Genomic DNA, 27,990 nt, shown 5'->3' with positions numbered 1-27,990 from the left:
ATTATGAAATCCGTAAAATGAAATGAAGAAGAGAACAAAACCAGTCCCAAGTTTCCACTTACAGGAACATTTCTTTATTTAGCTGAAGGCTAAGTCTGTATTCCCATATGCACATATTAAACCTGAAGCTAGTTACTGAAATTAAACAGGTCAACCTTTTGTTTTCAATATACACTATATTACACATGTAACTATTTTCTCCATTCATGATAACACATTTGTCCAAATCTTTTTTCTGCCTTTCGTCTTCCTCCACCAATCTATTCTAGCAGCAAGGGAAGCAAAGATTAGCTTTTTTTTATTGACTTTTCAAGAGAACCTTACAATATAAACAATACATGATGAGCCTTATTTTTCAAAGTAGCTATGTAATATGTGTTTTCATCTGACCTTTTATTTCTCTACTCCACAGATATCTATAATGTGGCCTTTTTTTAAAAAAAAAAAAAACTGAGTCAAGCTCCTTCCTAAGATGATATATGATACAGAGCTAAGTTCATGAACTTTAAGCCTTATTTGGGTACTTTCAAGTTGAATAAGAAATATAAGTAATTCTGGAATTTGGAGTTTACAAGTATGATGTATTAGTCTATATTGTTAAATCTCCTTGTTCCTGATTTGCTGAGAGTAACAAAATGTCATATATATTGACTTCATCTTCAAGTCAACATTTGCAGTTATTAAAGACAAAATATGAGATAGCAGAAGCCCACTACTTTGTATCTAGGGACAGAGACCTTATATCCAATGGATTTCCCCTCATAACATATGTCGAAATTGTTTATAAATAATTGATTCATCAGCAGACAGCTTGTCAACTCACATATATTGTCAGAAACTTGAATTGTACTTCTCTAAACCAGATGGCAGTCATCTTAAAGATGACTAAATGTTTAAAAGAATGGTTCTCAATGTGTGGTTAAAAAAAAAGTGTGATGTATGGGGATTTTTGTTTGTTTGTTTGTTTTTGTCATCCTAACTTAGGAGACATGAGGGTATGTTATTACTAGCATCTGGTAGTTAAAGACCAGGGGTTTTCTAATAATTTAAAAGTGCTCAGGGAAGTCTGCAACAACAAAGAATTACTCATCTCCAAACATTAATAAGCCTAAATTGAGAAACCTTGGCTTACATGTCGGCTGAGCATAATTGAGCCCTTGGTAATCCTACAGAAACAGGGTTTGTGAAGGTTTTGCCTCTGAAAGCATTTATAAATACCAGGTATGAGAATCTAATGTTCATCTCCAATTTGATCTTTATTAAGAAACAGCCCTGGCTTCAATGGAGAAATCATTTGCATGGCTTACTGGATTAGTCTTTGATACTATAACTTGAGATCATTTTTATAAACAGCCAAATTCGATGTTAAGGTGATTCTCTATGTCTGAATCCTTACTTGTATTGATTGTCTCTATCCAAGATTATTGATCTTGGCAGAATTACAACCAAGTATTTAGCATTCAATAAATCCAAATAGGCTCAGTTAACTTTCTTGTGCTTCTGTTTGTGAGGAGTTTCTTTGTTCTGTACTTCTTTATTTTATTATATTCTTTTGCTTTTCCTCATCCCTTCCCGGGGTCCCAATCCAAGTACACTTCAGTCTCCAGTAGTGTTCCATTACTTGCCCAAAAACTTAATCTATTATTTTCAGATAATGAATTCCAGCAGGTCATTATGATAGCATTGAAATTCTGGAAAATCTGACATGTTGGATTTCACTCTTCTGGCTGTTATTCTGTCTTTTCTCTTCCAAAGAATAATCTTTTCCTAATTCACTTTCATTAAGCCTACTGAAGGATAGCACAGACTCTGGTTTCATTTGTGATTTCCCCTCCCCCTCCTTGACTCCCCCCACACAAAGCAAGCACAATAGTACAAGAAGCAGTCCTGTATAGTGGGATGGGGGCTTTTTAAGTTCAGGACATCTTCTATTTAGCAAATCGTGTAAGTTGTGGCATTCTATGAGCTTCCCTTGAATTTGGTTGAGTTTGTAGTTTTAGCATGAGTCTAACAAGTGGTTCCAGTGGCAGTGTCACAGAGACGGAAATCAAGCTTTTTAAGTTCTAATCCTGGATTGTCCTTTGATTTATGAATAAATTTGGTCATTTCTTTCTCTTTGGAGGATTATTTTCCTTCTCCAAAAAAGGATGGTTGGAATCTCTGTACTCCATGAAAGCATCATGGTGCAGCTGCAGAAAGATGAGAAGGTGAAAGAGAGATGTAGGAGGAATACTTTCTTCTGTTCAACTAGCGGGGCTCAACTTGAACAACTTTATGCAGAGGGGCCACAGGTTTTCATCATTATAGTTGACACTGCTATTTGGAAACCACTTTTTCTAGGAAATCTATTTTTAGTTCTTCCTACTCCCCAGTTGGATATGAATTTTCCTTTCTTATCCATGAAGAGTCAGAATTTTAAGGGGAAGAAAAGTCATGGAATTGGACTCGACTTGATGCATAATTTCTCAGTAGAAACAATATCATTGACAAACTCGGTGTAAGAGTCATACAATGAAGTGAAGCTGGTCTTATCACAGCTTTTAGTTCACAGAATGTCACAGAGCAAGCACAGAAAAAGAAAAGGAAACTTGTGGAAGTGATTCTGACCCTTCGGGTTAAGTTACATCCCTACTGTTAATGATACAGCTGGAAGCACAATAACGTAGTTTTTCCACGTGTAACACAGTTGGCACTTTCCCCTGTGAGATTTTATATTACAAGCATGTGCCATGTCCTATGTACTAGATGTGAGGGTTGAGCCCTCGTTTAGCCCACATCCTACAAATAGCAATGAATGGAGATACCACAGAGGTGAAAGAGAATCTGAGTTCTTGAAATGTATTCCTAGATCTTTTATTTAATTGCATGAAATTTGGTGGCTGGCCCATCCCATGTAAAGTGGGATGGACGGAGGACAAATGTCCCATGGATGTAGCAGGTGACCATTGCACAAAGATAGGGAGCTGGAGGGGAATATCTTCCACTAATCTATGCCTGAGTTCAAAGCTCTGATGGAGGAGGAACTAAAAATAAAAATTCCAAAGAAATAGATGTCCATGATGTCCATGAGTGTTTGCCAAGTTAAATAAGAAGCTCTAGGCTTTCGGCTTATTAGAAGTAGCTACCTTTCCTTTCCTCTACCACTGACTTTGTCTTTCATTCCCTTCCCTCCACCCCCACACGTACTTTAACCCTCTACTTCTCAGAGGGACTTTCACAGTGTTAATCAGTAGTCGGACAATGTAGGGGAGGAGCTGGGAAGAAAGCAGAGAAAGAAACACAGAAAAGTATACAGCAGAGTAAAGCAGAACCCAGTATGATCAAGTGAAATCAGCTGATTCCCACAATAGTCTGCATGTCTCATCAGTACTAAAAACATCAAGTCACACACACGAAGCGGACCACGCAGAAAGATGACTCCAAATTATCCTGTGAAGATATGCCTGAGACATTTGGCAAATAATGCCCAGCTCTGGTAGAAATTATAGAGCTAGAAAGTCAGACAGCAGGAAAGTAGGGGTGGATTAAATGACAGAAAAAGAATTATGAAAGAAAGCAGAATGAAAACAAAACAAAAGAAAACAAAAGGCAGGAAGAATTATTGTTGTTAATGAGAAATGTAAAATTTTCCACCAGACAACTGTGAGTGTTGGCTGAGTGACCTGTGTATCATGTGAATGAAAATGAAGGATGGAAGAAATATGGCCTCCTGTCTGCTCTGCTTCTGAAGGCCAGCAGTTCACTGCAGGCCTTCCTGATTCACCAGATGGCTCATCCAGACACAGACATGCCCTCTGCATAGACTGCAAGGATCTCAGGATTGTAAATTAGGATGCCCACAATTTGGGCCACCCACTGACTGTCCTTGATTTGCCAAGCAGAGCCAGGTACCACCACATGAAGAGTGACAGGAATATACTTCTGATTGATCTTTGAGACGTTTTCAACCCGTAGTACCTTTATAGTTTCAACAACTGCCATCCATACCATTTGCTAGATCATAAATTTCTGGTTTTTTGTTTTGGGGTGTATTGGGGGGTCTGGTCATTATCCCTGAGCTTTTTTTGCTCAAAGCTCTATCATTTGAACCACGGCTCTACCTCTACCTTTGGTTTTCTGGTGGTTAATTGTGAATAAGACTCTCACAGACTTCCCTGCAGGGCTGGCTTTGAACTGTGATCCTCAGATCTCAGCCCTTTGAGTAGCTAAGATTTCAGGCATGAGCCACCAGTACTGGGCTTAAATCACATTTCTTGAGGGGAAAAAAATAGCTATCCTTCTCTATCTCACTTTTACTTAATTGACCCAGGGCAATTATTTTAACCCTAAAATCTGTACTTTTGAGAAGTAAATTCCTTAGTATTACAAAAGAACCATTGTTCTACCAAATCCAATTAAGTCTACCTTACAGAATTTATCAAATCGTACCCATTTGGCAGGCTGACATTTTATCAAACATGGCCTAAAGAATTCTATGCAGCTACCTCTTTGGAGCTCGCCAATGAATAAATGATACTACTGACTGATTGTGATTCTCAAAGATGTTAAAGATCTGTTAAAAAGAGAGAGCGAGAAACAAGAGGTTTATGGCTTTTCTTCATTAAAACTTGTAGAGGAATTTAGTGCCTGGAGCTGAGAAGGGAGAAGAGGTTTAAGCAGTTGCTGCCCTCATCCAGTTGAATTTTAATCAGTGGTACTGCTTAGCATTTATAAGGGAATGGAGGAGTGGTGAGGGGTGGACTGGCCTTTCCAGAGACCACACTCTATAAGGAAACAAAGGTGATTCTAGCACCTAAAACCCAGGATCTGGCTAGAAAGTGAACTTCCCAGATTCCCTTCCTAAGGCAGGAGAGAAAAAGGTAGTGAAGAACGCATTTTGATGATCCAAACTCCACCCCCTCCCCCCAACCACCACTTACACAATAGCTCAATTATAAGACAGACAAAAGCCTCATCCCCTGAGGAAATAATTTCAGAACAGCTGTGGCAAGAAGGTAGCATCAGAGGCTGGGAAGGTGGCTCAGTAGTAGAGCGCTTGCCTTGCATGCATGAGGTCCTGGGTTTGATTCCTCAGCACCACATAAGCAAAAAGAAAAAAGCCGGAAGTGGTGTTGTGGCTCAAGTTGTAGAGCACTAGCCTTGAGCTGAAGAGCTGAGGGACAGTGCCCAGGCCCAGAGTTCAGGCCCCACGACCGGACTCCCTCACCCCCCCAAAAAAAGAAGGTAGAATTACATCCAGTTTGAAATGACTTAGAATGAAATGTACATATTTTACAAATTGGAGAAAAAAGATATAAATATTGTATTCAGAAAACTTTTATTGAGAGCTAAGGATGGCAAAGCTCTTGGCTGGGTGTTCACTTTCCCTTTGAATGCATTTATTTTAGAAAGAGAAAGTGGTCAGTGAAGTGGCGTGAGGAAATAACATGAACTTACTATTTTATTTCTTTTCTACGAACCAGGCATATAATAGATTCAGTCAAGATAACGAGGTTTTAGAAAGATGGCACCGTTCATTGCATTGCCCCACATCTCTCTCCTTTAATCCTGGGAAGCAAAACAAATGTCAAAGAGCAGAAATCATGGACTCAAGAAGAAAACCTGCAGAAGCAAGACTCTTTGAAGTCAAATAAATAAACAAACAGCATGAGTTTGCTGCTTTTTCATCCATTAAATTGTAGGGTTTCTGGGAGAAAAAAATATATATATGGTCAAATCATGTCTGATTATCCAGGACACAGATGAGAAGGGAAGTTATCTCTCAGGTATTTGTTTCATTTCTAGAAAAAAAGTATATATATATATATAAAGTATGTACCACATGTTACTTATTTCTGAATCACAATTTTAACTAGCAAGAATTAAATGAGCACTAAAAACATAAAGTGGCACGCTGAGGAGATTTGTAACACTAGCCAGAACTTGTAAGCATTACCTAGTGAGAAGTCAGGCAGTCTGGACCTCTGTCACTCCTCCTCCCCTCCCCCCACATACCAAATGGATTCCACACACCTACTGTGACAAAACTGTCCGCCACCAAACAAGAATCATTCTCTATGATATTGCATATACAAAGAATCAAACCATTCATTCTACACACACATATTGAGCATCTATTGATTGCTCTCATTTTGGGGTTTAGACATTGGGAGTATGTATGATTATTGGTTACCCAAATCAGAATCTAATGCTCAATTTTCAATCAGATTTTAGTGCCCCAGCATTTAATAAATAGTCATCTGTTTAATAATCATCTAGATCTGAGACTCTACACTTTGGGAGATGAAAACATAAAATAGATCCTTCCCCTTCCTCCCTCCCTCCCTCCTTTCCTTTCTTCCTTTCTACCTCCTTACCCTCCTTCCCTTCCTCTCTCCATCCCTTCCTTCTTTCCTTCCTTTGTTTTTTTCATAAGATAGATGATTGAACTCAGGGCTTCTCATTTATTAGGCTAAGGCTCCACCACATGAATCACTGCTTCTTTGTTGTTGTTTGGTTTGGGCTTTTTATTTTATTTTTTTTTGCTGAGGGGTATTTTGTTCTTGTTGTTATTGCTGCTGTTTTTATTTTATTTATTTGTTTGTTTGTTTCAACAGTCTCCATTCCCACCAGGGCACAAAGGCTGAGCAGTTGAGTACTAATCCACCAACATAGGCTTTCCATTGTTGCAGGGGTTACAGGAATGTATGTATCAGAGAGTCCTGCTGCTTTTTGTTTGTTTGTTTTCTTTTGCTTTTTTCTCAGACTGGTCTTGAACCAGGATTCCTCTCTTCCCAGCTGCCAAAGTAGGGAGGATTACATGTGTGAACCATTGACACTTGGCATCAAAAGAGTTCTTAACTTCAGGGAGCTCACATAAGTGATGGCAATATATCAATTTTTAAAGAATGAAGTAAAAAGTGAAAAAAACTGGCAGAAGAAGAACAAATTCCCTTCTGAGCAATCAGGAAAGAGAGCAATGATAGAGGTTGAGTTTGAAGTTAGTTGTGAAGGAAATTGGAGGACCTCACAGAAATAAGCATTTATTTTTTGTAACAGAAGAATTAGAATTTGAACATGTAAAAGAGAAAAAGGAAAAATTTACTAGTATAGTTAATAATAAGAAACTAAGTCAGGTATAGCCCAGCAATTGAAAGATTGAGAGAGGTTAATGAAGACTATCTTGGAACAAGATCCTATGTTTAAAAGCCAAAAACAAATAAATACATACAAGAAGGAGGAAGAGGAAGAGGAAGAGGAAGAGGAGGAGGAAGAGGAGGAGGAGGAAGAAAAGGAGGAAGAGGAGGAGGGGGAGGAGGAGGAAGAGGAGGAGGAGGAAGAAGAGGAAGAAGAAGAGGAGGAAGAGGAGGAGGGGGCGAAAGAAGAAGAAGAAGAAGAAGAAGAAGAAGAAGAGGAGGAGGAGGAGGAGGAGGAGGAGGAGGAGGAGGAGGAGGAGGAGGAGGAGGAGGAGGAGGAGGAGGAGGAGGAGGAGGAGGAGGAGGAGGAGGAGGAGGAAGAGGGGAGGAGGAGGAGGACGAGGAGGACGAGGAGGGGAGGAGGAGGAGGAGGAGGAGGAGGAGGAGGAGGGGAGTGGGAGGAGGAGGAGGAGTAGGAGGAGGAGGAGGAGGAGGAGAAGGCGGAGGAGGGGAAGAAGAAGACTGAAGTTTGCTGAGAATGAAGTCTTGTTTTGGGACATTTGTATCCATCACCTTTGAAACAACTAAACTTAAGCCAAGCAGATAGTCCTAGCATGTCCCCATTTTGCAGATAAGATATCTAAAACTCTGAAGGCTTTTGCAATTTTTTCACAGACCTGAATCTCTGACCTACATATTTCTAAGGAAGAATGGACAAGGATAAGTGATATAAGTGTTATACAGAAAACCAAGGGTGTCCATTGGTCTCTTTGGCGGGGGCAGAACTGAGGGAGACGAAAATGGGATGGAAGAAAGGGGAAATGAGGCTGAGAATGCTGTATGAAACTAGTAGGGCTCTATGGAGTACCAAAAAGAAAACACTGGAGGTTTCTCAGTAGAGATTGCTACTATAAAAGCAATCTTAGAGGGGGCGCCAGTGGCCCATGCCTGTGACATTAGCTACTCTGGAAGCTGAGATCTGAGAATCACAGTTGGAAGCCAGTCTGGGAAAGAAAGTCTTTTGAGACTCTTCTCAAAAGTCACAGGTAGAAAAAAGGAGAATTACAGACCAATTTCCTTGATGAACACAGATGCAAAGATCCTTAACAAGATTCTAGCTAACAGAATCCAGAAACACATAAAAAAAATTATACACTATGACCAGGTAGGCTTCATCCCAGAGACACAGGGATGGTTTAACATACATAAATCAATAAATGTAATCCAACACATCAACAGAGCCAAGGTCAAGAATCACATGATTATCACCACAGATGCAGAAAAGGCCTTTGATAAAATTCAACATTCATTCATGCTAAAAGCTCTGGAGAAAATAGGAATAGAAGGAACATTTCTAAAAACAATAAAAGCCATTTTTGACAGACCAATAGCCAATATTATACTTAATGAGGAAAAGCTACAACCAATTCTCCTAAAATCAGGAACAAGGCAGGGATGCCCACTGTCTCCACTCCTCTTCAATATAGTCCTGGAACCCTTAACTAGGGCAATAAGACAAGAAAAAGACATTAAAGGGATCCGCATAGGGAAAGAAGAACTTAAACTATCCCTTTTTGCAGATGACATGATACTATACCTTCATGATCCCAAAAACTCCATCCCCAAACTCTTAGAAATCATAAATCACTTCGGCAAAATAGCAGGATACAAAATAAACCCACAAAAATCAGTTGCCTTCCTGTACACTGACAATGTACAAGAAGAGAGGGAAATAAAGGGAGCAACCCCATTCACAATAACCTCCCAAAAAATAAAATATTTAGGAATTAACCTAACCAAAGATATAAAAGAACTATTTAATGAAAACTATAAAAAGTTAAAGAAAGAAATTGCAGAAGACACTAGGAAATGGAAAGATCTCCCATGCTCCTGGATAGGCCGACTTAATATAGTAAAGATGGTAATACTTCCAAAACTAATATACAAATTCAATGCAATTCCTATTAAAATCCCAATGACATACATCACTGAAATACAGAAAACAGTCCAAAAATTCATATGGAACAACAAAAGACCTAGAATAGCCAAAACAATTCTAGGGAATAAAGACAATATGGGAGGGCTATCCATGCCGAACTTCAAACTCTACTACAGAGCTGTAATAACAAAGACAGCATGGTACTGGCACAAAAACAGACCCGAAGACCAATGGAACAGAATAGAAGATCCAGAAATAAATTCACAGGCCTACAGCCAGCTGATATTCGACAAAGGAGCCAAAGACATACAATGGAAGAAACACAGCCTGTTCAACCGCTGGTGCTGGGAAAACAGGGTGGCCACATGCAGAAAACTAAAAGTGGACCCTAGCCTATCACCATGCACCAACATCAACTCAAAATGGATTAAAGACCTTAACATTAAACCTGAATCTCTGAAACTACTGCAGGACAGAGTAGGAGAGACACTTGACCTAATAGGCACAGGAAGGAACTTCCTGAACAGAGTCCCAGGGTCACAACAAATTGGAGAGAGACTCAACAAATGGGACTACCTTAAAATAAAAAGCTTCTGCACAGCTAAATCTATCGCAACTAAGCTAGAAAGACAACCAACTAATTGGGAAAAAATATTTACCAGCAATATATCAGACAAGGGGTTAACATCCTGTATATACAGGGAACTCAAGAAACCAATCCCTCCCAAACCTAACAAACCAATTACTAAATGGGCAAGGGAACTAAAGAGGGACTTCTCAAATGAAGAAATAAAAATGGCAAAGAAACACATGAGAAAATGTTCATCATCCCTGGTGGTGAAGGAAATGCAAATAAAGACAACCCTGAGATACCACCTTACCCCAGTCAGAATGTCCCACATCCACAAATCAGCCAACGACAAATGCTGGAGGGGATGTAGAGAAAGAAGAACCTATTACACTGCTGGTGGGAATGTACACTTATACAACCACTTTGGAAAGCAGTCTGGAGGGTCCTCAGAAAGCTAAAGATTGACCTCCCTTACGACCCAGTCATACCACTTCTAGGCATCTACCCTGAACAACAGGAACCAATATACAAGGACACGTGCACCTCCATGTTTATTGCAGCACTGTTCACCATAGCTAGGATATGGAAACAACCCAGATGCCCCACCACAGATGAATGGATCCAAAAATTGTGGTATCTATACACAATGGAATATTATGCAGCCATTAGAAATGACAAAATAATGGCATTTGCAGGGAAATGGATGGAGCTAGAAGGAATCATGTTGAGCGAGGTAAGCCAAGAACGAAGAGACAAACGGTCCATGGTCTCCCTGATAAGTGGATGCTAAATCCAAAATGTTAGGTGATACGACAAAACTAACAGGACTTAAGAAACAAAGAACTCCCACTCATCTGGTTGAACCACTACTAAATATCCCCATGCTGCTGATCACATATATGGTATATAACATGTGAACACCGTTATATGTTACAGACTGTGATAGACAATTTGCTCTATGAAAGTTAGAATGAACTTGTGACTTTAAATGAGCATCATTATTCCACAATACTGTGAAATTCCGGAAATTATGTAATCACTTAATCACAATCAAAAAAAAAAAAGAACCTTGGGGAAGGTAGGGAGGGAGGGGATGGTAGGGGGAAACAATGGAGGGGGTAACAATGTTCAAGAGGAAGTGTACTCATTACCTCACTCATGTAACTGTAACCCTCTGTATAGTATCTTTACAATAAAAAAGAAAAAGAAAAAGTCACAGGTAGAGGCATGACTCAAGTGGTAGACTGCTAACCTTGAACACAAAAGCTCAGAGACAATGCCCAGGTCCTGAGTTCAAGCCACACACACACACACACACACACACACACACACACACACACACACACACACAAGCAGTCTTAGGTCTTAAGCATGAGTTAGATATTTTATCTTACAGGCTAAAGTGATAAAAAAAAAAAAGTAAATAAATAAAAAACTTGGAGTCTCACCTTGCTTTTACCAAAAAATAAATTAAATTAAAAAAATAAATATGGCTAAAAGCCAGATGGAACAACTGCTTCATAACTGCCCAAATTCCCAGCATGCCAGATGTCAAGAAGATTCTTCACAGCAGCCACTAAGTGAAATGTAATGAAAGTCAGCGACCCCGCAGGACAAGGACCTACTCATCCCTGGAGCTGTCCAAATCTGGCATGAGAACAGCCCTGGGGAAGGCAGCAAGCTGAAACCTGAGGCCATCATCTGTGGCTGAGATCAGTTCTCAGAGAGCCCAGACTCCTGACTCCCAGTCCTAGGCTCATTTCACCAAATCTTGTTGGTCTTCCATGAACTATGTGACACTAAGTATGACCTTTCCTTTTCTGAATAGTCTTTTTCTCATCTGGGGAAAGTTCACTCAATAGGCCTGAGATATCACACCTCTCAAGTCTTCTTCCTCTTTAATACACTATTGAAGGGTTTGCTTCTATTAGTAGCTAGCAGTTTATAAACCTTCTCCTAGCTGAGAAACACCGTAATAAGCTAATGAGGCTAGCTCAATCTGGCCAGGATGTTACTCCAACTGGTTCGCTGATGTCCAAAGTAATTCACTATTACAAGGCATAGGATCATATCCAAGCACAAGTAAAGATCACCTCATTTGAACAATGAATGAAACCCTAGAATCCAGAGCTATGAGATCCTGACCATGTCCTGTTGCTGTTTGAGAGTTTTGTTATAGTCTCCAATGACTGTGTGTATGTGTGTGTCTGTGTTAAGTCCCCCGGGAGCCAAGTAGATGCTAAAACTGTGCTTCTCCGGTATATAGAGAGCAAAGAACCATGTTTCAGATTTCAATAAACTCCCAATACAAAACAAATTCCCAAAGGGGAAATTGCCAGTTACGCAATGTGGGTAAAGGTGGAAGAAAAGAAATGAAAAGAAAGATGCAAAAATTGTTCTGCTTCCAGAATCACACAAAGCCAAATTTGTGGAAGGACATCTTCATAAAGTTTATTGATTTAACAACAATGATAAATAGTTTACCACAAAGATGTCTATGCATGACTTGCTCTTCTATTTCACTGCAAAAATTTGAAGGCTGTTAAACCACTGATTTCACCTTCTTTAACCTCCACACAGGAGACAGGGACAAGGGAATGACTGACAGACAAATGCTAACCTCAACAGTGAAGCAAACATAATTACAGAACCAAAGTAACCCACATATTGACAGTTTCCACATGGTTATTTACTTTTAATAAAACCAAGCATGGATATGCATTTCTTACTCAAATATGAAAAAAGAAAATCTTTCCAAGATATGTGACAGAAACATCAATGAAAGAGCCCACCTTATATCTGAGACTCCAGGGAGGAACATTTTATGGTGACCATGTTGTAACATAGCCACCTACATTCTGCTGGGGGAATTAGCTTAGGGCATCTTTGCTGTCGGGTATTCAAAGTCCTTTCTCTGCCAATAATTGATCAATATCTTGAAGACCACATCCTCCATATATAAATCAGGCCATTTATTTTAAAGAAGCCATGGTTATGCTTAATGAATGGCTTAACAAATCCATCAGAAAACACAAGTAAGCAAGTACGTAAGAGACAAGTCCTGGAGAAGCTTTGGTTTTCCTCCCCATTTCTTACCCAAGGCCCTAATGTATAATTGCCAGGATCTTCCCACAGCACACTGGAGTTAAGAGTCCCATTTGTGAGTTAGGCACCAGTGGCTCAGGCCTGACTCTAGTTAATGAGGAGGCTGAGATCTGAAGATCAAGGTTCAAAGTCAGCCCAGGCAGGAAAATCTGTAAGACTCTTATTTCCAATAAATTACCCAAAAAAGCTGAAAATGAAGGAAGCTGTGGTAGAATGCTAGCCTTGAGCAAAAGAAGCTCAAGAATAGCACTCCGGTCCTGAGTTCAAGCCCCAAGACTTGGGGGTGGGGGAGAGAGAGTCACAGTTGCAACTTTATGAACTCCACATGACAGTTGTAAATCCCAGAGCCTTATTGTCTATAATGGCAGAGACTTTGGGGCTAATCTGCTAACTACCTCAGGGCATCTGAACATGGTGCGTATTTCCATCTCCTTAAGAACAGTCTGAAGCCAGGCACTTGTGGTTCACAGCTGTAATCCTAGCTACTCAGTGGGCTCAAATCTGAGGATCATGGTTTGAAACCAGCACAGGCAGAAAAGCCAACGAAACTCTTATCTCCAATTAATCACCAAATACTAGAAGTGTAGCTGTGGCTCAAAGTGGTAGAGCACTAGCCTTGAACAAGAAAGCTCAGGGACAGCACCTAGGCACTGGGTTCAAGCCCTACAATGGACCAAAGAAAGAACAAAGCAAGCAAAAAACAGCCTGATCTTTCCCCAGCTGACATGACCTTTGACCCTTCTCCAAGGGCTATGGAAAAGACTTGATGCATTGACTTGAAAAGTTGGAAGTTGGGAATATCAAATGTAACTTCAGAGCAACATAGGTGAGTAGCGTTGAGGGGTGAGGAACTCATTCTAAATTCTCTCTGTTGAAATACTCAAATCTCCTAAATCATGCATATGATAAATATGCCCAGATCTACCTCCTGACAGTAACTTCAGGGAAATTAAATACATTAAACTCTAAACCAGAAAGAGAGCACTGGGCGTCTGATAGCAGGTAACCCACACCAAGTTGAACCTCCAGGTACTGAAGCCTTCTATCAAGTGAGAAATAGCACTTGTGGATACTCTAAATGAGATACCTCGCACCACCTTTCCCTCAAAGGAACCTCTGGAACCTTTGCTGTTTCTTTGTGTGTTTGTACCTGCCCTGGGGCTCACACTCAGAGCCTGGGCATTGTCCTTTCTTTACCTTTCTTTTTCTCTTTTATCCGTTCAAGGAGGGCTCTCTCATGAAGGACAGCTCCACTTCTAGCTTTCGAGTGGTGTCTGGGCTAGGCCTTGCACCTCTATCCTCAGATCCATATCAGCCTCCTCCCTCCTAGCTACGATTACAGGCAGGAGCCACTGGCACCTGGATGCTCTTTTCTATTTCTTTTAATAGATAGATAAAATAAAACACCTTGGCTTACCAGTGGGTCTACTTTTAAACCGACCAAACTTTAGAGAAAAGGCGCACACCCTTGTGTAACAGGGGGTCAGGAAGAGGAGACAGAAGAGAGATGAGGATGGAGCTGTGTTCACAACCATTCTCAAGAACCAAACTTAGGCTGGACCTGCCGCTGCCCAAACCTCAGGGGTGCTTCAAACATCTTCGTATCATTACCACCCTCTTTTTTGTTTGGGGGGGATGGGTTGGGAGGGAAAAGGGAAAGGGGGAGAGGGAGGGAGGGAAAGAGGAAGGGAAAAAGAGAGAGAGATGCTGGGAGGGAAAGAAATCAGAGTTCCCTTAGTCTGGGTTGCATGGCTCGGACCACCTGATGCCAATCCCCCATGGAGACCCATGGAGAAGGCTAAAGGGGCAGAGCAAAGCCAAAAGGACCCGATTCCTAGTAGGGGAGTTCTGGCGACGGCCCGCCCGGCGCGGCGGCGGGGATGCGAGGCGTGGGCAGGCGCGCGCGGGGTACCTTGATGTAGGCCCGCTGCAGGTAGTTGTAGGGCACTCGGCGCTGGAAGTCGCTGCGCACGTCCTCGCTGACGCGGTGTCGGGACTCGGGTCCTCCCAGGCGTTGGTGCTCACAGCTGCGGTAGCAGCGAGCCCGCTCTAACAGGGCACGGAAGAAAGGTAGCTCAGCCCCGGGCCCGGGCCCGGCCCCGGGGGGCACGAGCGGGCGGCGCGCCGCACAATGCCGGGCACAGCGCGCGCGGATCTCCCGCAGTCGCCGGTGGCTGCGCAGCGCCGCTTCCAAGTCGCGCACCGCTCGTTGGAAATCTCCGCTGTAATAGGCGGCTATGCCGCTGGCGTAGAGCAGATCGTAGGGCTGCAGGGGCCCGCGCTCGGGCTGGGGCTCGGGCTGGGGCTCCTGGCGCCGGCTGTCCTGGGGGCCGCCCCACAGTGGCGGCGGTAGCAGCAGCAGCAGCAGCAGCAGCAGCAGCTTCGTCCAGATGCGCTCCCGCATCCTCTGCCGCAGAGAGGCGCAACGCGGGCGGCTGAGCACCAACCAACACGGGGACCCCTCGCGTCTGCTTTCCTCTCCCACCTCCGCCCGCTGAAGCGCGTGGGTCCCACGAGCGATCGGCCCCTTCTCACAGCTCCAGGTGACCGCCCGGCGCTCTTGGTTGAGCCTACAGGCGGAGGCCCGGCCCGGCCAGCTGCTCTTAAAGGGACGCCCACAGCTCACACGCTCCTCCTGCTGACCAGTGTCTGCAAGCCGCGCTCCCAGGCGCACAGCCTGGACTGTGGGGCTGCCGGCGGTGTGTGTATGCCCAAGTCCGAGGGGCTGGTCGGAGCTTTACCCATAGGTTCCCCTCTAGGTTACTCCGAGTGCATGCGATCCCTCTCCTTGAGCACGGAATGAGGTCTTGATCATTCTCTGAAATCGACATGGGCCTCTGGTAGTTTGCACCACGGGTGCTGGTGGCTCCTGCCTGTAATCCTAGCTACTCAGGTGGCTGATGACTGAGGATCGGAGGTTCAAAGCCAGTCCTGGCAGGAAAATCCCGTGAGACTCTTATCTCCAATTAACTCTTCAGAAAAAGCCAGAAGTGGCACTGTGGCTCAAGTGGTAGAGAGCTAGCCTTGAGCAGAGAGGCTCAGAGACAGAGCTCAAGCCCTGAGTTCAAACCTCAGGACTGTCCCTCCCTACCCCATTACCAAAAAAAAAAAAAAAATCCCCAAATCCAAAGCTCTTCACCTTCAGATGATGTCACACGGCTCCATCTCAAGCCCTGGGCAAAGTGCCTCATTGAGAGATCTCAGAAAGAAAGCGATAGTCTCAAGTTTATGTAGCTGAGAAATAGGAAAGGAAGGAATCCTCGGCCTTTGTCATCAGAGGTCACAGCTCCTTCTGTATGGAAGGGTCTCTCGCATCTGACTGTGCATGTACCTAGAAGTTCCTGCTTTAGAGCAGGGGATTGGGTGAGGGAAAGAAAAATAAACAGCCGGCCTCTCCTTGCAGACCATAGCAGCTGGACACAGAGAATAGCTGGAGGAAAGTGATGCTGTATTTAGATTCCGGGTCTGTGCGTGGTTGTGGGCAACCTAGCCTCGGGTTTCCTCATGGTAAAGCAGTCAAACAACAAACATGCCAAAGGATATCCAGATGTAATAAGTTCTTATTGTAAGAGTTGAACAAAGAAGCAATGCAACATATTCACAATCCCAGGAGTTAAGCAACGAACATCAATCTGGGAATGGGAAAACTGACAGAAAAAACCACTGCCAGACTCCATGGGGCTAGCCAGAGGTTTTCTGACTCCTCTGTTTCTCCTTTACCATAAATACCTTCGTTACCAAGGTGTTCCCTTCTTTCCCGTCCTTTGGCTCCATATCCTCTGAAGAATTTGTGCCAGTCCCATGTGCCAAACCCCAGATTCCATGATGCTTAACACCTCCCCTGGGGAAGTATTTTCATTGTCTCCAGTTGCCTGTGGAAATTTGATGGTAATCTCTTGGCCACTGGATTGGTGATCCAGAAGGAAGGGTAATGATTAAGAGCTGTACATATCATCTGCTCTATCAGAACTTCACACAGAAAGCTTTTGTTCTGAAGTTACTGGTGGAGGAGGAGGCCAGAGTCATGCTTGGTCCTTCATTCATTTTGTTGGGTTTCACCACTCTGACCATAAACAATTTTAGCTGTATAACTCCAAAGGACAATATATCACCTTTTTTTCCCACCAAACCTCACTAATTTGCCTAAATTGTCATATCCCACTGAAGGAAAAGCTCCAGGTTAGAGCTATCTGTACATAGAATGACTTGGATCTTCATTGTTCTGGAATTAGCACTTGGGTCATCGTCTAGATTTTTTTTTAATCTCTAGGGATTGTCTTTATTTTTACATAAAGATTCTGGAATCTAGATTTATCAGTCCACTTGTGGAAGATTTTGAAACTCATTAAGATAGAAAACAGTACTGGAGGACTCTGAATAAAATTGCCAGAGGTTTGTGTAATTGAGTTATGTCATTTTTTAAAAAAAAGTTTTGGATTCATTGTGGTATTTCAGCTCTATGTTCACAAATACATCTATATTATTAAAATGTGTCTGGTAAACTCATATTGTGAATGCCTAACTTCAAAACATGTATTACCCAAAAGAACAAATAAGTAATCCAGGTCCTGGGAGCTCAGTTTTGTGGAAGAAATGAGACGGACAACAATACAAAGTAAGAGCATAGCATGTGTTAGATTAAATATGTTGTGGGAACACAGAGGCTGCAAAGATGAAATATCTAGGGAAAAAATGCGAGAAATTATAACTGTCAGAGTCAAAAGCCTATGGGCTCCAACTACACACACATCCTTCAGCTGTCCAGCCCAGTCTTGTCCTTTCAATATTTCTCTATGTTCTACTACCCTGTCCTTCTGCACAAATCCTGTTTAACACGAGAGAAACCATTTAATGAAGGCCTCTGATTTTTGGAACATTGGGGTGACTCAATAAAATTGAAGTATTCATATCTAGTTCCTGCTCTGCGAGAGTCTGAGGTAGTTGATTGGTGTGGGGTAGGACCTGGAATTTTTAGAAGTTTTCTAGATGATTTTAAGATATGGGAAATCACTAGTCGAAAGAAAATGCTTCAGTGTCATGGGGACCGGTGAGTCTGAGATCTGGGAGTAGGTACAGCTTTGTGCTATCCTTCAGATCCATCTTCCCCAAGAAAACCAATGAAACTTGCCTTTTAAGGCTGAATCAGGTAACTCAAACATACTTGACGATGTAGTTATAAGAGCTATGTTGTGTAGATAAATAATTTCCCTGTTGTGCTCTGCCCAGTGGTACTTTCTGTGTTGAAAGACAGTTTTCTGATGGTCTCTTGCACTACTGAACTTCTTGCTGGATGTGCCAAGAACATATTTCATCCTTTTTTTTGATATAAGAATCTTACTACATGAAAAGAGTCTCTCTATGTAGCCCAAGATATCCTCCCAACTCCAGTTGGCCTCAAACAGTGATCCTCCTCCTTCAGCCTCCAAAACACTAGAATAGCAGTCTTGTTAGACAACATCTGGTCCACTTTGCATTGATAACAAAAGTCCTTTGCTGATGCTGAGGCTCTTAGTGCATAAACCATCCTTCATAGTCCAATTCATTGTGACTTGCCATTCTCAAACCTTTTTTGTGTGTGTTATCAAAATCCCAATCAAAGAGTAAAAGTAGAGCCAAGTGGATAATACTCAAGAGCTGAGATCTGGTGGATTACAGTTTGAAGTCTGTCTAGGCAGAAAAGTCCCAGAGACTCTATCTCTAAAACAAACAGCAGCCTAGAGGCGTGGCTCAAGTGGTAGATACCAGCTGAGCAAGCAGACCTAAGAAGCACAAGGCCCTGAGTTCAAACTCTAGTACTAGCAAGATTTTAAATAAATAGATACAAAAGCACTGGCATTCTGAAGTGGAATCAAATGGGGGCTTCCTGTTTTTGGCAAGTCCTCAGTTATTCTGATACTCAAGCTTTAACAACTGAGAATTGGCAACTGGAGATAATTGTGTGCACGCAGAGACAAAGGACAATGTCTGTTGAGTAGGGGTGGAGGAAGGGATCATTGTTGTCAGTATCTAGTGAGGAGAAGGTGGGGTTAGTGCTAATTTGACTGTGAGATCTAGGACAAGTCTCTAACAGGAGAATTAACCATCTTAAGCAACAATGGCAATGTCAATATTGCCAAAGTTGACCCTGAAGGAACCTGGACAGCACACTGTGGGTAGTGCAATCATCACCCATTTCCTTACACAAATAAGGATCCTTAGTCCCACTGGCTACAAGCATAGGCAGTGACAAAAGGAAGACCCTTACTCTGATGTACTGAACTCTAAACCACACTTGCTAAATGTCATGGAGCTCCAGGTGATAAAAGTTTTGGAGAAAGAAATGCATGAAGAAAGAAACCATAAGTGGAGAAGTGTTGGGAATGTAGTCTTCTGTGAAGATAGGTATAAACTCAGAGCTGCAATTTCACTTTTGTTCTCTATTCCTTACAAAGAACAGCCAAAGCACCAAAGAGGCCATCCAAAAAATGCTAAGAGTGATTCAATCATTTCCCTTCTTATTATATTTGGCATGAATCTTGACAGAAGCTAGAATTTCCTTTTTGACTTCTGTTTATATGTCAGCAGCATCATTCCACTCTCTGGCTTTAGCAAACGATCAGCAGAAAGGAATTCAGAAAGAGATCTTCAAATACTTCTGATTTTCCCCAAATCAACTAAACTTTTGGGACATGACGTTTCTCCTTCTTAAATCCTTAGGGAAGACTATAAAGCCTACTCAGACTTGAACTGTAGAGTTAGTCAACACTTTCCACCAGCAAATCTGATATTAGTTTATTTTAATCATGTGTAAGCAGGGCTTTTACCTACCCCAAACATCTTTGACTCCTTTGAAATGAAAGGAATAATTCTCACTGTGCAACAACCCAGTCTGTGTTTGGATGTTTTTGATGCTGGCCACAAGAAGACTTGTTTGGAATAGTTTTTTTTTTTCTTATACAAATAGGATCGTCTGAAAACATTTTGGTTTTCTCTAAATAACTTGGTGTGAAAGGCAAGCTAACAACAATCTGTGACATAAGAGAGTGAGGGGAAGAGGCCTTCCTAGAGGAAGAGGGTTTTTTTCCCCTTTAAAGTAAAATTAATATTTAACTTACATTTGAAATCAAACAGGGACTGCCACATTCCAGGACTGTCTGTTTCTTTCCAAAGCTCTTTCCCCATGCTTACCTTCATTCTTGATCACGCTTTGAAATTCCAAATCAAACAGAACTTGCAAACACTCTCTACTTATATTCATGTAGAAATTCTAACTGCATTCCTTGGGAGACTTACATTTTGTTGAGTGAAAAAAAAATATGAGATAAATAAATAATGCACATGTTTCCCCAAATAATCTAAGCTAAAAAACACAAATCACATGAAATCCATAGGCTACTATGTCAATTCTTTTCACAAATATTAAGTCCCTTCAGTTTCAAAAGTTCCTTTGAGTAAGCAATAGTACTGTGACTATTTTTCCTGAGTGAGAAAAGGGATGCTTGTCAAGGAGAAATAATTTGCCTCAGGCCATACTTTGCAAAAGTCCATGCCAATAGTGAGCCTACTTGATCCTTTCTATTGCCTCCTTCCTCCTAAGCCTCAAATATTCACATAGCTCTTGTCAAAATTCTCTTTTGATTCAACTTGTAAAACCATCTTCTTCATTAATCACTAGCTATTTTATTAGTCATTCAACTGGAGTCACAGGGACCTAAAATTATTCTGAACAATAACTATGAACAAGGGATGTGGGCTGGGAAGGTGGCTCATTGGGAGAGTGCTTGCCTTGCATGCATGAGGCCCTGGGTTCGATTCCTCAGCACCACATAAGCAAAAAAAAAGAAAAAAGCCGGAAGTGGCGCTGTGGCTCAAGTGGTAGAGTGCTTGCCTTGAGTTGAAGAGCTAAGGAACAGCGCCCAGGCCCAGAGTTCAGGTCCATGACCAGCAAAAAAACCAAAAAAACAAGGGGTGTGTGTGTATATCCTTATACATTGAATAGGAGCTGAATATGATCATGAGTTCATGGTCATATAGTCATATATGTATGCATATTAATACTTATATCAGCAGAAAAAAAATAGATCTTAATTCATGTCCACACAAGAAATGTTAGATCCCTGGGCATGAATGTAAGAAAGATTAACAAAAAAGGAAAACACAAAGAAAAACATAATGAAACTAAACAACAACAAAGTCCCTATCAGTAATTGGAGAACAGCATAATACCATGTCTGCCACGAGCTATTTTTTCACATTGATATACAACGTTACGGGGTTTTAACTCCTCTTCTCTCTTCTTAGCAAGGTCACTGACCTCATATTTCCTGCTGAGGAGCCTGCAGTAATTGAGTCTGGCTCTAGCTGTCCAGTACCTCAAGGAGGTTTTGTGATATCAGCCTTTGCTTTGTTGGTCTGCTCTTCTGCTGCCTTGAACCCTGATTTAGAAACTGAACCTTTCCATTCTCTTTTTAGCCGACATGAAGACTGATGTACTTTTGTTTTCCAACTTCAAATTTGAATTGTGTGTTTCAGAAATGAGAAAGATTAATACAAAAATGTTAACTTTATCACAGAAAAACAGGTATTTTAGTAAGCAATTTGGTCTTCCTAGTTCTTCTGCCACTCATACCCTCAAATCAAACTTACCTCTCTATTCTAGGTGATCCTGGAGATATGTGAAGTATTATACTAAAAGTTTCCTCATTGAGACACTTAGAGAATTCCCCTATAACAAAAGTAGAATAACTACCCCTGAGTTTTCTCTGAAACAAGGCCTGTGCCTTGATTCAAACTCCAAGCTCTTGTTCCAGGCTGTCAGACATTGTTAGTAAGACCCTCTGCCTGAGCAGTACCTCATTCTTGCTAACCTATTCCTTATTGAGCTTCATCTCTCCATTAGGCTTTCTCCTTGTCTCTTCCTAAAGCCCTCTTAATATTAACTACATTAGACATCTGTAGTACATCCTGTTACTTGTTGTGTGTTCTTTTAGCCCACCAACATGTCCTGAATGATTGTGGAGGCCTTCCCGTTAGAGTTTAGTTTCTGACAGAGCTCCCACACTGACACTCTGCACTGGGTTTGACTAAACAAAGCTGTGATGTGTTTATCACTGAGGCCTCAACTTCATGGGGAAAGGTTGGAGAAGCCTTCTTCAAAGCATTTTATCTTGCCAGTGGTTCATGCTGATAATCTTAGCTATGACAGAGGCTTAGACCTGAGGATGGGGTTCAAAGCCAGACTGGGCAGGAAAGTTCATGAGACTCTACTCCAATTAACCACCAAAAAAGCCAGAAGCAGAACTGTGACTTAAACGGAAAAGAACGAGCCTAGAGCACAAAAGCTAAAGAACAGTACTTAGGCCCTGAATTGAAGCCTCAGTACCAGCACCAAAAAAACACAAAACAAAAATCTATCTTAAAATCAGGCTATTGCACTTTTTGTTTCTCTTTTTTCCCTCCTTCCCTCCCTCCCTCTCTCTCTCTCTCTCTCTTGCTCTCTCCCTTCCTCCCTTCCTCCCTTTCTCTCTCTCTCTCTTTCTTTCTCTCTCTCTCTTTCTTTCTTTCTTTCTGCTCTACATGGAAGTCCAAACAGAAAACCCAAAACCAAATGCAAAGATGTGGTTGAGTGGTAAGGGATGTGCATTAAACTCCTTATAGCACTAAATTTCATTCTGGGTTTCAACCAAAATTAAACAAAGATACTGAATTAGAAATGCATGATAAATTCACTTGATTCTTAGAATTGGGTGAGGGAAAGAAATTCAGAGATGAGCTCTAATTCAGACTGCACAAATGAAGAAAAGGGAATCCTAGATACTCAGGAAACTGACATATGAAGATTGTAGTTCAAAGCCAGCCTTGGCAGGAAAGCCCATGAGACTCTTTATCTCCAATTAACCACCAGAAAACTTGAAGTGCCACTGGGACTAGCACTGGTAGAGTGTTAGCCAAAGCTTAGGGACAGCACCTAGGCTCTTAGTTCAAGCCCCATCACACACACACACACACACACACACACACACACACACACACACACAGATAAAATGTACAGAACTGTACAGACAAATACGTTATAGAGTTATGACTTGAATCTACATCCAGAGCCAGCTTTACTGATGATTTCCCCCTTCTAATAGGGTCTCCAGACAGGATTTTCTCTTACGAACAGGAGACCTTTAATTAATCAACTTTTCTGGCCACCTTCTCAAAGAATCTAAATTTATTGTATTATGATAATGGTTTAGGGAAATCACAGAGAACTAAAACCAGCCAAATATTAGGGCAGTAAAATCTTAGCTGCTAAGCTTCCTTGAATTCTGGTGCTATCTCTCCTTTTCTTCCAGGCTGCTTTATCCAATTTATCACCACTTTTTATCTTCTTCAGACTTTCCCTAACAAGTTTCACATTGTGAGTAATGTGACCCGTGATATCTTTTGCAATAAGTTTCTTCTGCCCCCTCTGCTTCTGTAGATAGCATCTACAAGAGCCTGTTGCAGAACTGTTCAGCATTTACTCTTTTCTAGTAGCCCATTCCATGCACCTGGAGGCTGAAGTCACTCCATGTCCCAGATGATACATAGAGCCCTTCCCTACTACTGGCCTCAGAAATCTCAGTCCCTCATTAATAAGCAGTCTGTGACAAATCTAGAATAAATTTCCTTTCAGGTAAGAAAATAATTTTATTGCAAATATTTATATTTAAATACCTTATATTTTACCAAAATAGGATTAGCAACTGATAGTTTTCTACCAACTACAGAACAAAAGATAAGATGCTGAACTTCATATATATGTACACACATACATATGGAGAAAAAATGAATGGAAAAATATGGTTTTGCTTTGCTTTTGAATAAACTTGTATCTGCAGAAATTCTGACTGTTCAATAAATCTTAGTAATCAAAATAAAACCATCACAGGAAGTACCATGTATATATTTCATTAAAATTGAAGGCTTTCCCCCATTAGTTATTTCAGAGAATTTATTTAAATAAAAACTATGGGTGGCAGAACCCAAAAAATTCACCAGCATAGCTTTGCTAGACATCTGCTTACCCATTCTATGCGGCTGTTTTAGATTCATCACAATTGTCCCCTCTGGAGATAGTTTGCACCCTGGTGACAACTAGCCTGCCATCTTTACAAGTCTATCCAAGTCCAATGCTACTGTGCTCACTTTTAAACGACTTCTCTATAGCAGGTATATTTTGGGCAAATGGAAAAAAAAAACTTATTTCAAGAGACAAAGCAATGATTATCATCTTCTTAGTCTCTTGGGAAGAAAGAAATTCCTCAGATCTCACAAGTCTCACACCTATAATCATAGCTACTCAGGAGGCTGAGATCTGAGGCTCACAGTTTGAAATCAGACGAACCCAAGATATTCTTCTCTCCAGTTAACCAGCCAAAATCGGGAACTGGAACTATGGTTCAAGTAGCACAACACCAGCCATGGTTAAAAGAACGGAGTGAAAGCTTGGGGCTCTGAATTCAAGCCCTAATACTAGCATTAAAAAGGGAAGGGAATGGAAGAGAAGAAAAGGGAAGAGAAGGGAAAGGAAGGGGAGGGAAGGGAAGGAGAGGGGAAGGGAGGGGAGGGGAGGGGAGGGGAAGCTAGTCCTTGAAGATCTCAACACTTCGCTTACTTTCTAGCAAAGAATACTTGAATCCGTGGAAAAACAATCTGTATGTCAAAAGAGATGCACACATATTCTGGCAGGAAATCAGAGTACTTTAGCTCCGGTCTGGTTCTTCCATGAAGGAATGAATGATGATAAGTTACTTTTCTGTAGGCCTTTTATACCTCCCTCAGTAAAAGAAAGTGTGGAACTCAACTTCTGAGACCCTTCCCACTTCTCTGTCTTCTTTGATACTTCATTTTAAAAAGCATAATGTTATCACATGCCTAGAGGTTCTCAAAGCATTGTTCCCTCTCTTCCTACATCAATCTCTGTGATGAAGTTAAACGTTGCTTCTCAAGCAAATTTCCGAGTTTTCTCTGGGACCATCAAAAGGGCTCAATTTATTCAGAGCATGTAATTTTTGCCTGGAAATATCAGCCGACCTCAGCCAGGAGAGCAGGCTGCTACTGTTGTTGTTTTGAGCCACCTGGTAGCATAGTAACCACTTTGGACATTGCAGACTTGATCCATATGCCCAGATCCCTAAGGGAACCTCCCAACTTCAGCCTGACCAGAAAGTGGCCTCCCTTGACTCTGCTTTTACTCAGAGGAGAGAAGAGTCATAAAATTAGTCAAGGACAGACAGAAAATAAAGAGCAAAGGCACAGTTATCCTATAAATCCCACTCTATTTAATAAATGGATAAACACTCAGGCATAACGATGAAAAAAATCCATAATAATTAGCTAATTCAATAGCTTACCCAATTTTTTTTATAAAGAAGAAGAAGATCACTTTCATTTTGATGGTGCTTGAGCATTTCCAAAGTTTTTCCAGTTCTGTAAAATTATAATGATACAACTTTCACCTTATCACCTGGCCTTTTCTGCTGGTAATTTCCTTTGGTTATGTTGTTAAGCTAGGAAATTCAGAATCTTGGTTGTCCCTTCCATTTTACCAGAATCCCATCAACTATCTTATGTTATTATTTCAAACATAATTTGAGAGGTAAACTGTCTTATTCTAGTGATTTTTCTAGAGCCATTCTCTGTACTTGAGTTTGCGGCACTTTGAGAAAGAAAACTAATGAAATGCATTTTTAATCTTTGGATCTTTTTTTTTTTTTTAAAGTCACTGTGAAGTTTCCTTTCTGGATTCCTGCCCTCACCTCATTCCTAATAAACCCACAAGAAAACAAGAGAGACCCTGCATCTGACAGATTGCCAGACCTCAGATTCTATAACACAAAATTTGAAATTCTCCAGGGATCTGCTTCTGTATTACTGCAAGAAGAGCAGAAGAGGTGAAAATTGGACTTTATCCTTGTTATTACAATCCTTGTCTCATTTTAATTGGCAAAATGTATGACCTTTCCCTTAGAATATTGTGCCACAACTGACTAAGGCTTTCTGATAAGGACACTGCAAATTATAAGTTTTATTTATTCATTTTTCATCAAGGACTTTCTTTTTCAGAGATCCTTTCATCTGACATTTTAAGTATCGAGCAATGGGACTGGATTCTATAATTAGTATCTTCTTAAATGTTTCTGAGAAGTCATGCTGAGGATTTGCTTTATTTTAAATCCCATAGTGCAGTGTAAAGTTCAATGACTAGCTTTCTTTTTTTAATATATATATTTTTTACTGTACAGAGGGGTTACAGTTACATGAATAAGGTAATAAGTACACTTTCTATCGAGCCTTGTTATCCCTTCTTTGTTTTTCCCCTACTATCCCTTTCCTCCCCACCTCCACAGCTCCTCCCTCTCCTACCTCCTATGACTAGCTTTCTTATAGCTGTCGACCAACTATACAACATCCCATTACCACACTTTCCAAAATTCCCACTCTTTTTCCTTTCCTAAAACCACATATAACCTACTATCAAGAGTCAAGCTTGTATGATACTCCAGACTGAGACCCAGTAAGATCACGTGAGCTAAAGATCTAAAGGTCTCAAATGGAACAAAAAAATCAAGCTAAATCAACATAAGCATTACACTTTTGTGGATGGGCTCTATTTTGGGGGAAACTACCTTGTTGTCAAGATTGAAGTCTATCTAGAAGCATGGCTTAGCAGGAAAGCTCTTGCCTTTCAAGCAGGAGGGCTGAGTTCAAACCCTAGCACCACTGGAGAGACTGGTTTGTACTCTTCCTTGGTGATCTACCTAGAATCTTGGTTAGACTGTCCAATGTGGGATTCTTAAATCTGCCTTAGAGTCCTTGACAAATTTTGAACCTTATACTCCCACCTCCATGAGAGCTTCAGATTTTTATCTGCACATAGTATATTAGAAAAGCAATGATATTGCTGTGTTGAGACTTGGAAAACTCTCACTTGAAATATAGAGTACATTCAACCAAGGTACACTAATAAAATTACAACCAAGAGAAGGTTAGTCTCCTCTAACTTTCTTCATTCTTTCTCATATCAATGCATATACCATCATTTTACAAATGCTTAAGTCAAAATATTTAATATTCTTTTCGATATCTACTCTTCCTCCTACTCACTAGTTAATGACCAGTAGTATTTATTCAGAATTAAACATATGGACAGAGTATTGCTCAGTCTAAGCTCAGTTGTAAAACTACCTGCCTATCAGAGAAGAGGATCTGAGTTAGGTCCCCAGCATTGAAGTAGATAAATAAGCAGGTAGATAAGTAAATAATCTGTATCATAAATCCACTCCTTTTTGCTTTGGTCTAGTCCTTCCCTATATGTAATCACATTCTTTCAGATCTCTGAGCGTCTGTTCTCATTCTTTCTAATCTTTTCCCCATATCTTAGCCAAAACTGTCTATTAAAAATATCCATGAGCTAATAGAGGTTTTGGTTTGTAGGATATAAGGTTAATGTACAAATATCAGTTACATTCTTATACCCAGCAATTAATAAATGGATGCTGAAATTGAAAGTAAAAATAATTTATTCAGTAGTTTAATAAATAAAATATTTACATGTAATATCAACAAAATATGTACAGGTCTACAGGAAAAGCTTCAAAACCAATTTAGGAAATAGATAAATAAATAGAAATATATATCATTAATAAGAAAATTCAACATTGTCCAGGTATTGGCTCTTCCCAATTTGATCTATAGATAAAATTCTAATCATAGATACTTTATAGATGGTGACATATCAATTCCAATGTTCAAATGAAAAGATTAAAAAAACCAGAAAAGCCAACATTAATTTGGAGAAGAACAAAGTTGGAAGATAGGAACTACCCAACATCAATACTTACTATGAAGCCACAGTGATAAAGAATGTATGCAGCTGGTGGAAGAATAGACAAGCAATTAGAAAAGAATAGAGAGCCTAGAACTAGCTACAGATAAACATAGTCACTTCATCTCCTCTTTGACGATGGGCAAAAGCATTACATGGAGAAGTATTACTTACAACAAATTGTGGGAGAACATCCGAACATTCAAAGGCCAAAAAAAAAAAAAAAAGAATTTAGGCAAAAATATATTCTCTGCCAAAATTAGCTCAAAACTGATTACAGATTCAAAGATAAAAATGCATAACATTACATCAATTTAGATAATTTTGTGATTACTTTTTCAATAGAGGAACAGGAATATGATTATGACATGAAGAATTAATGATCTGACTTTAATAAAACTAAAAAAAAAATTCTCCTCTG

The 27,990-nt window shown here is 40.7% G+C and overlaps 1 protein-coding gene across 1 annotated transcript in view; it reads right to left on the bottom strand.

The window, feature by feature from the left end:
* P3h2 (prolyl 3-hydroxylase 2) overlaps window positions 1-15,304 on the bottom strand; it is a 167,280-nt gene extending 151,976 nt beyond the window's left edge. Inside the window, exon 1 of the mRNA XM_042669066.1 lies at window positions 14,643-15,304. Coding sequence (XP_042525000.1) covers window positions 14,643-15,134 — 492 coding nt within the window. The 5' untranslated portion in view covers window positions 15,135-15,304. The remainder of the gene's footprint in view (window positions 1-14,642) is intronic.
* Window positions 15,305-27,990: the final 12,686 nt, after the last annotated feature.

The sequence above is a fragment of the Dipodomys spectabilis genome, unplaced genomic scaffold (assembly GCF_019054845.1).
Source record: "Dipodomys spectabilis isolate Male_0828 unplaced genomic scaffold, ASM1905484v1 ptg000017l, whole genome shotgun sequence".
Lineage (NCBI taxonomy): Eukaryota > Metazoa > Chordata > Mammalia > Rodentia > Heteromyidae > Dipodomys > Dipodomys spectabilis.
The sequence above is the reverse complement of the archived record's forward strand: the minus strand, read 5'-3'. Positions and strand labels throughout refer to the sequence as shown.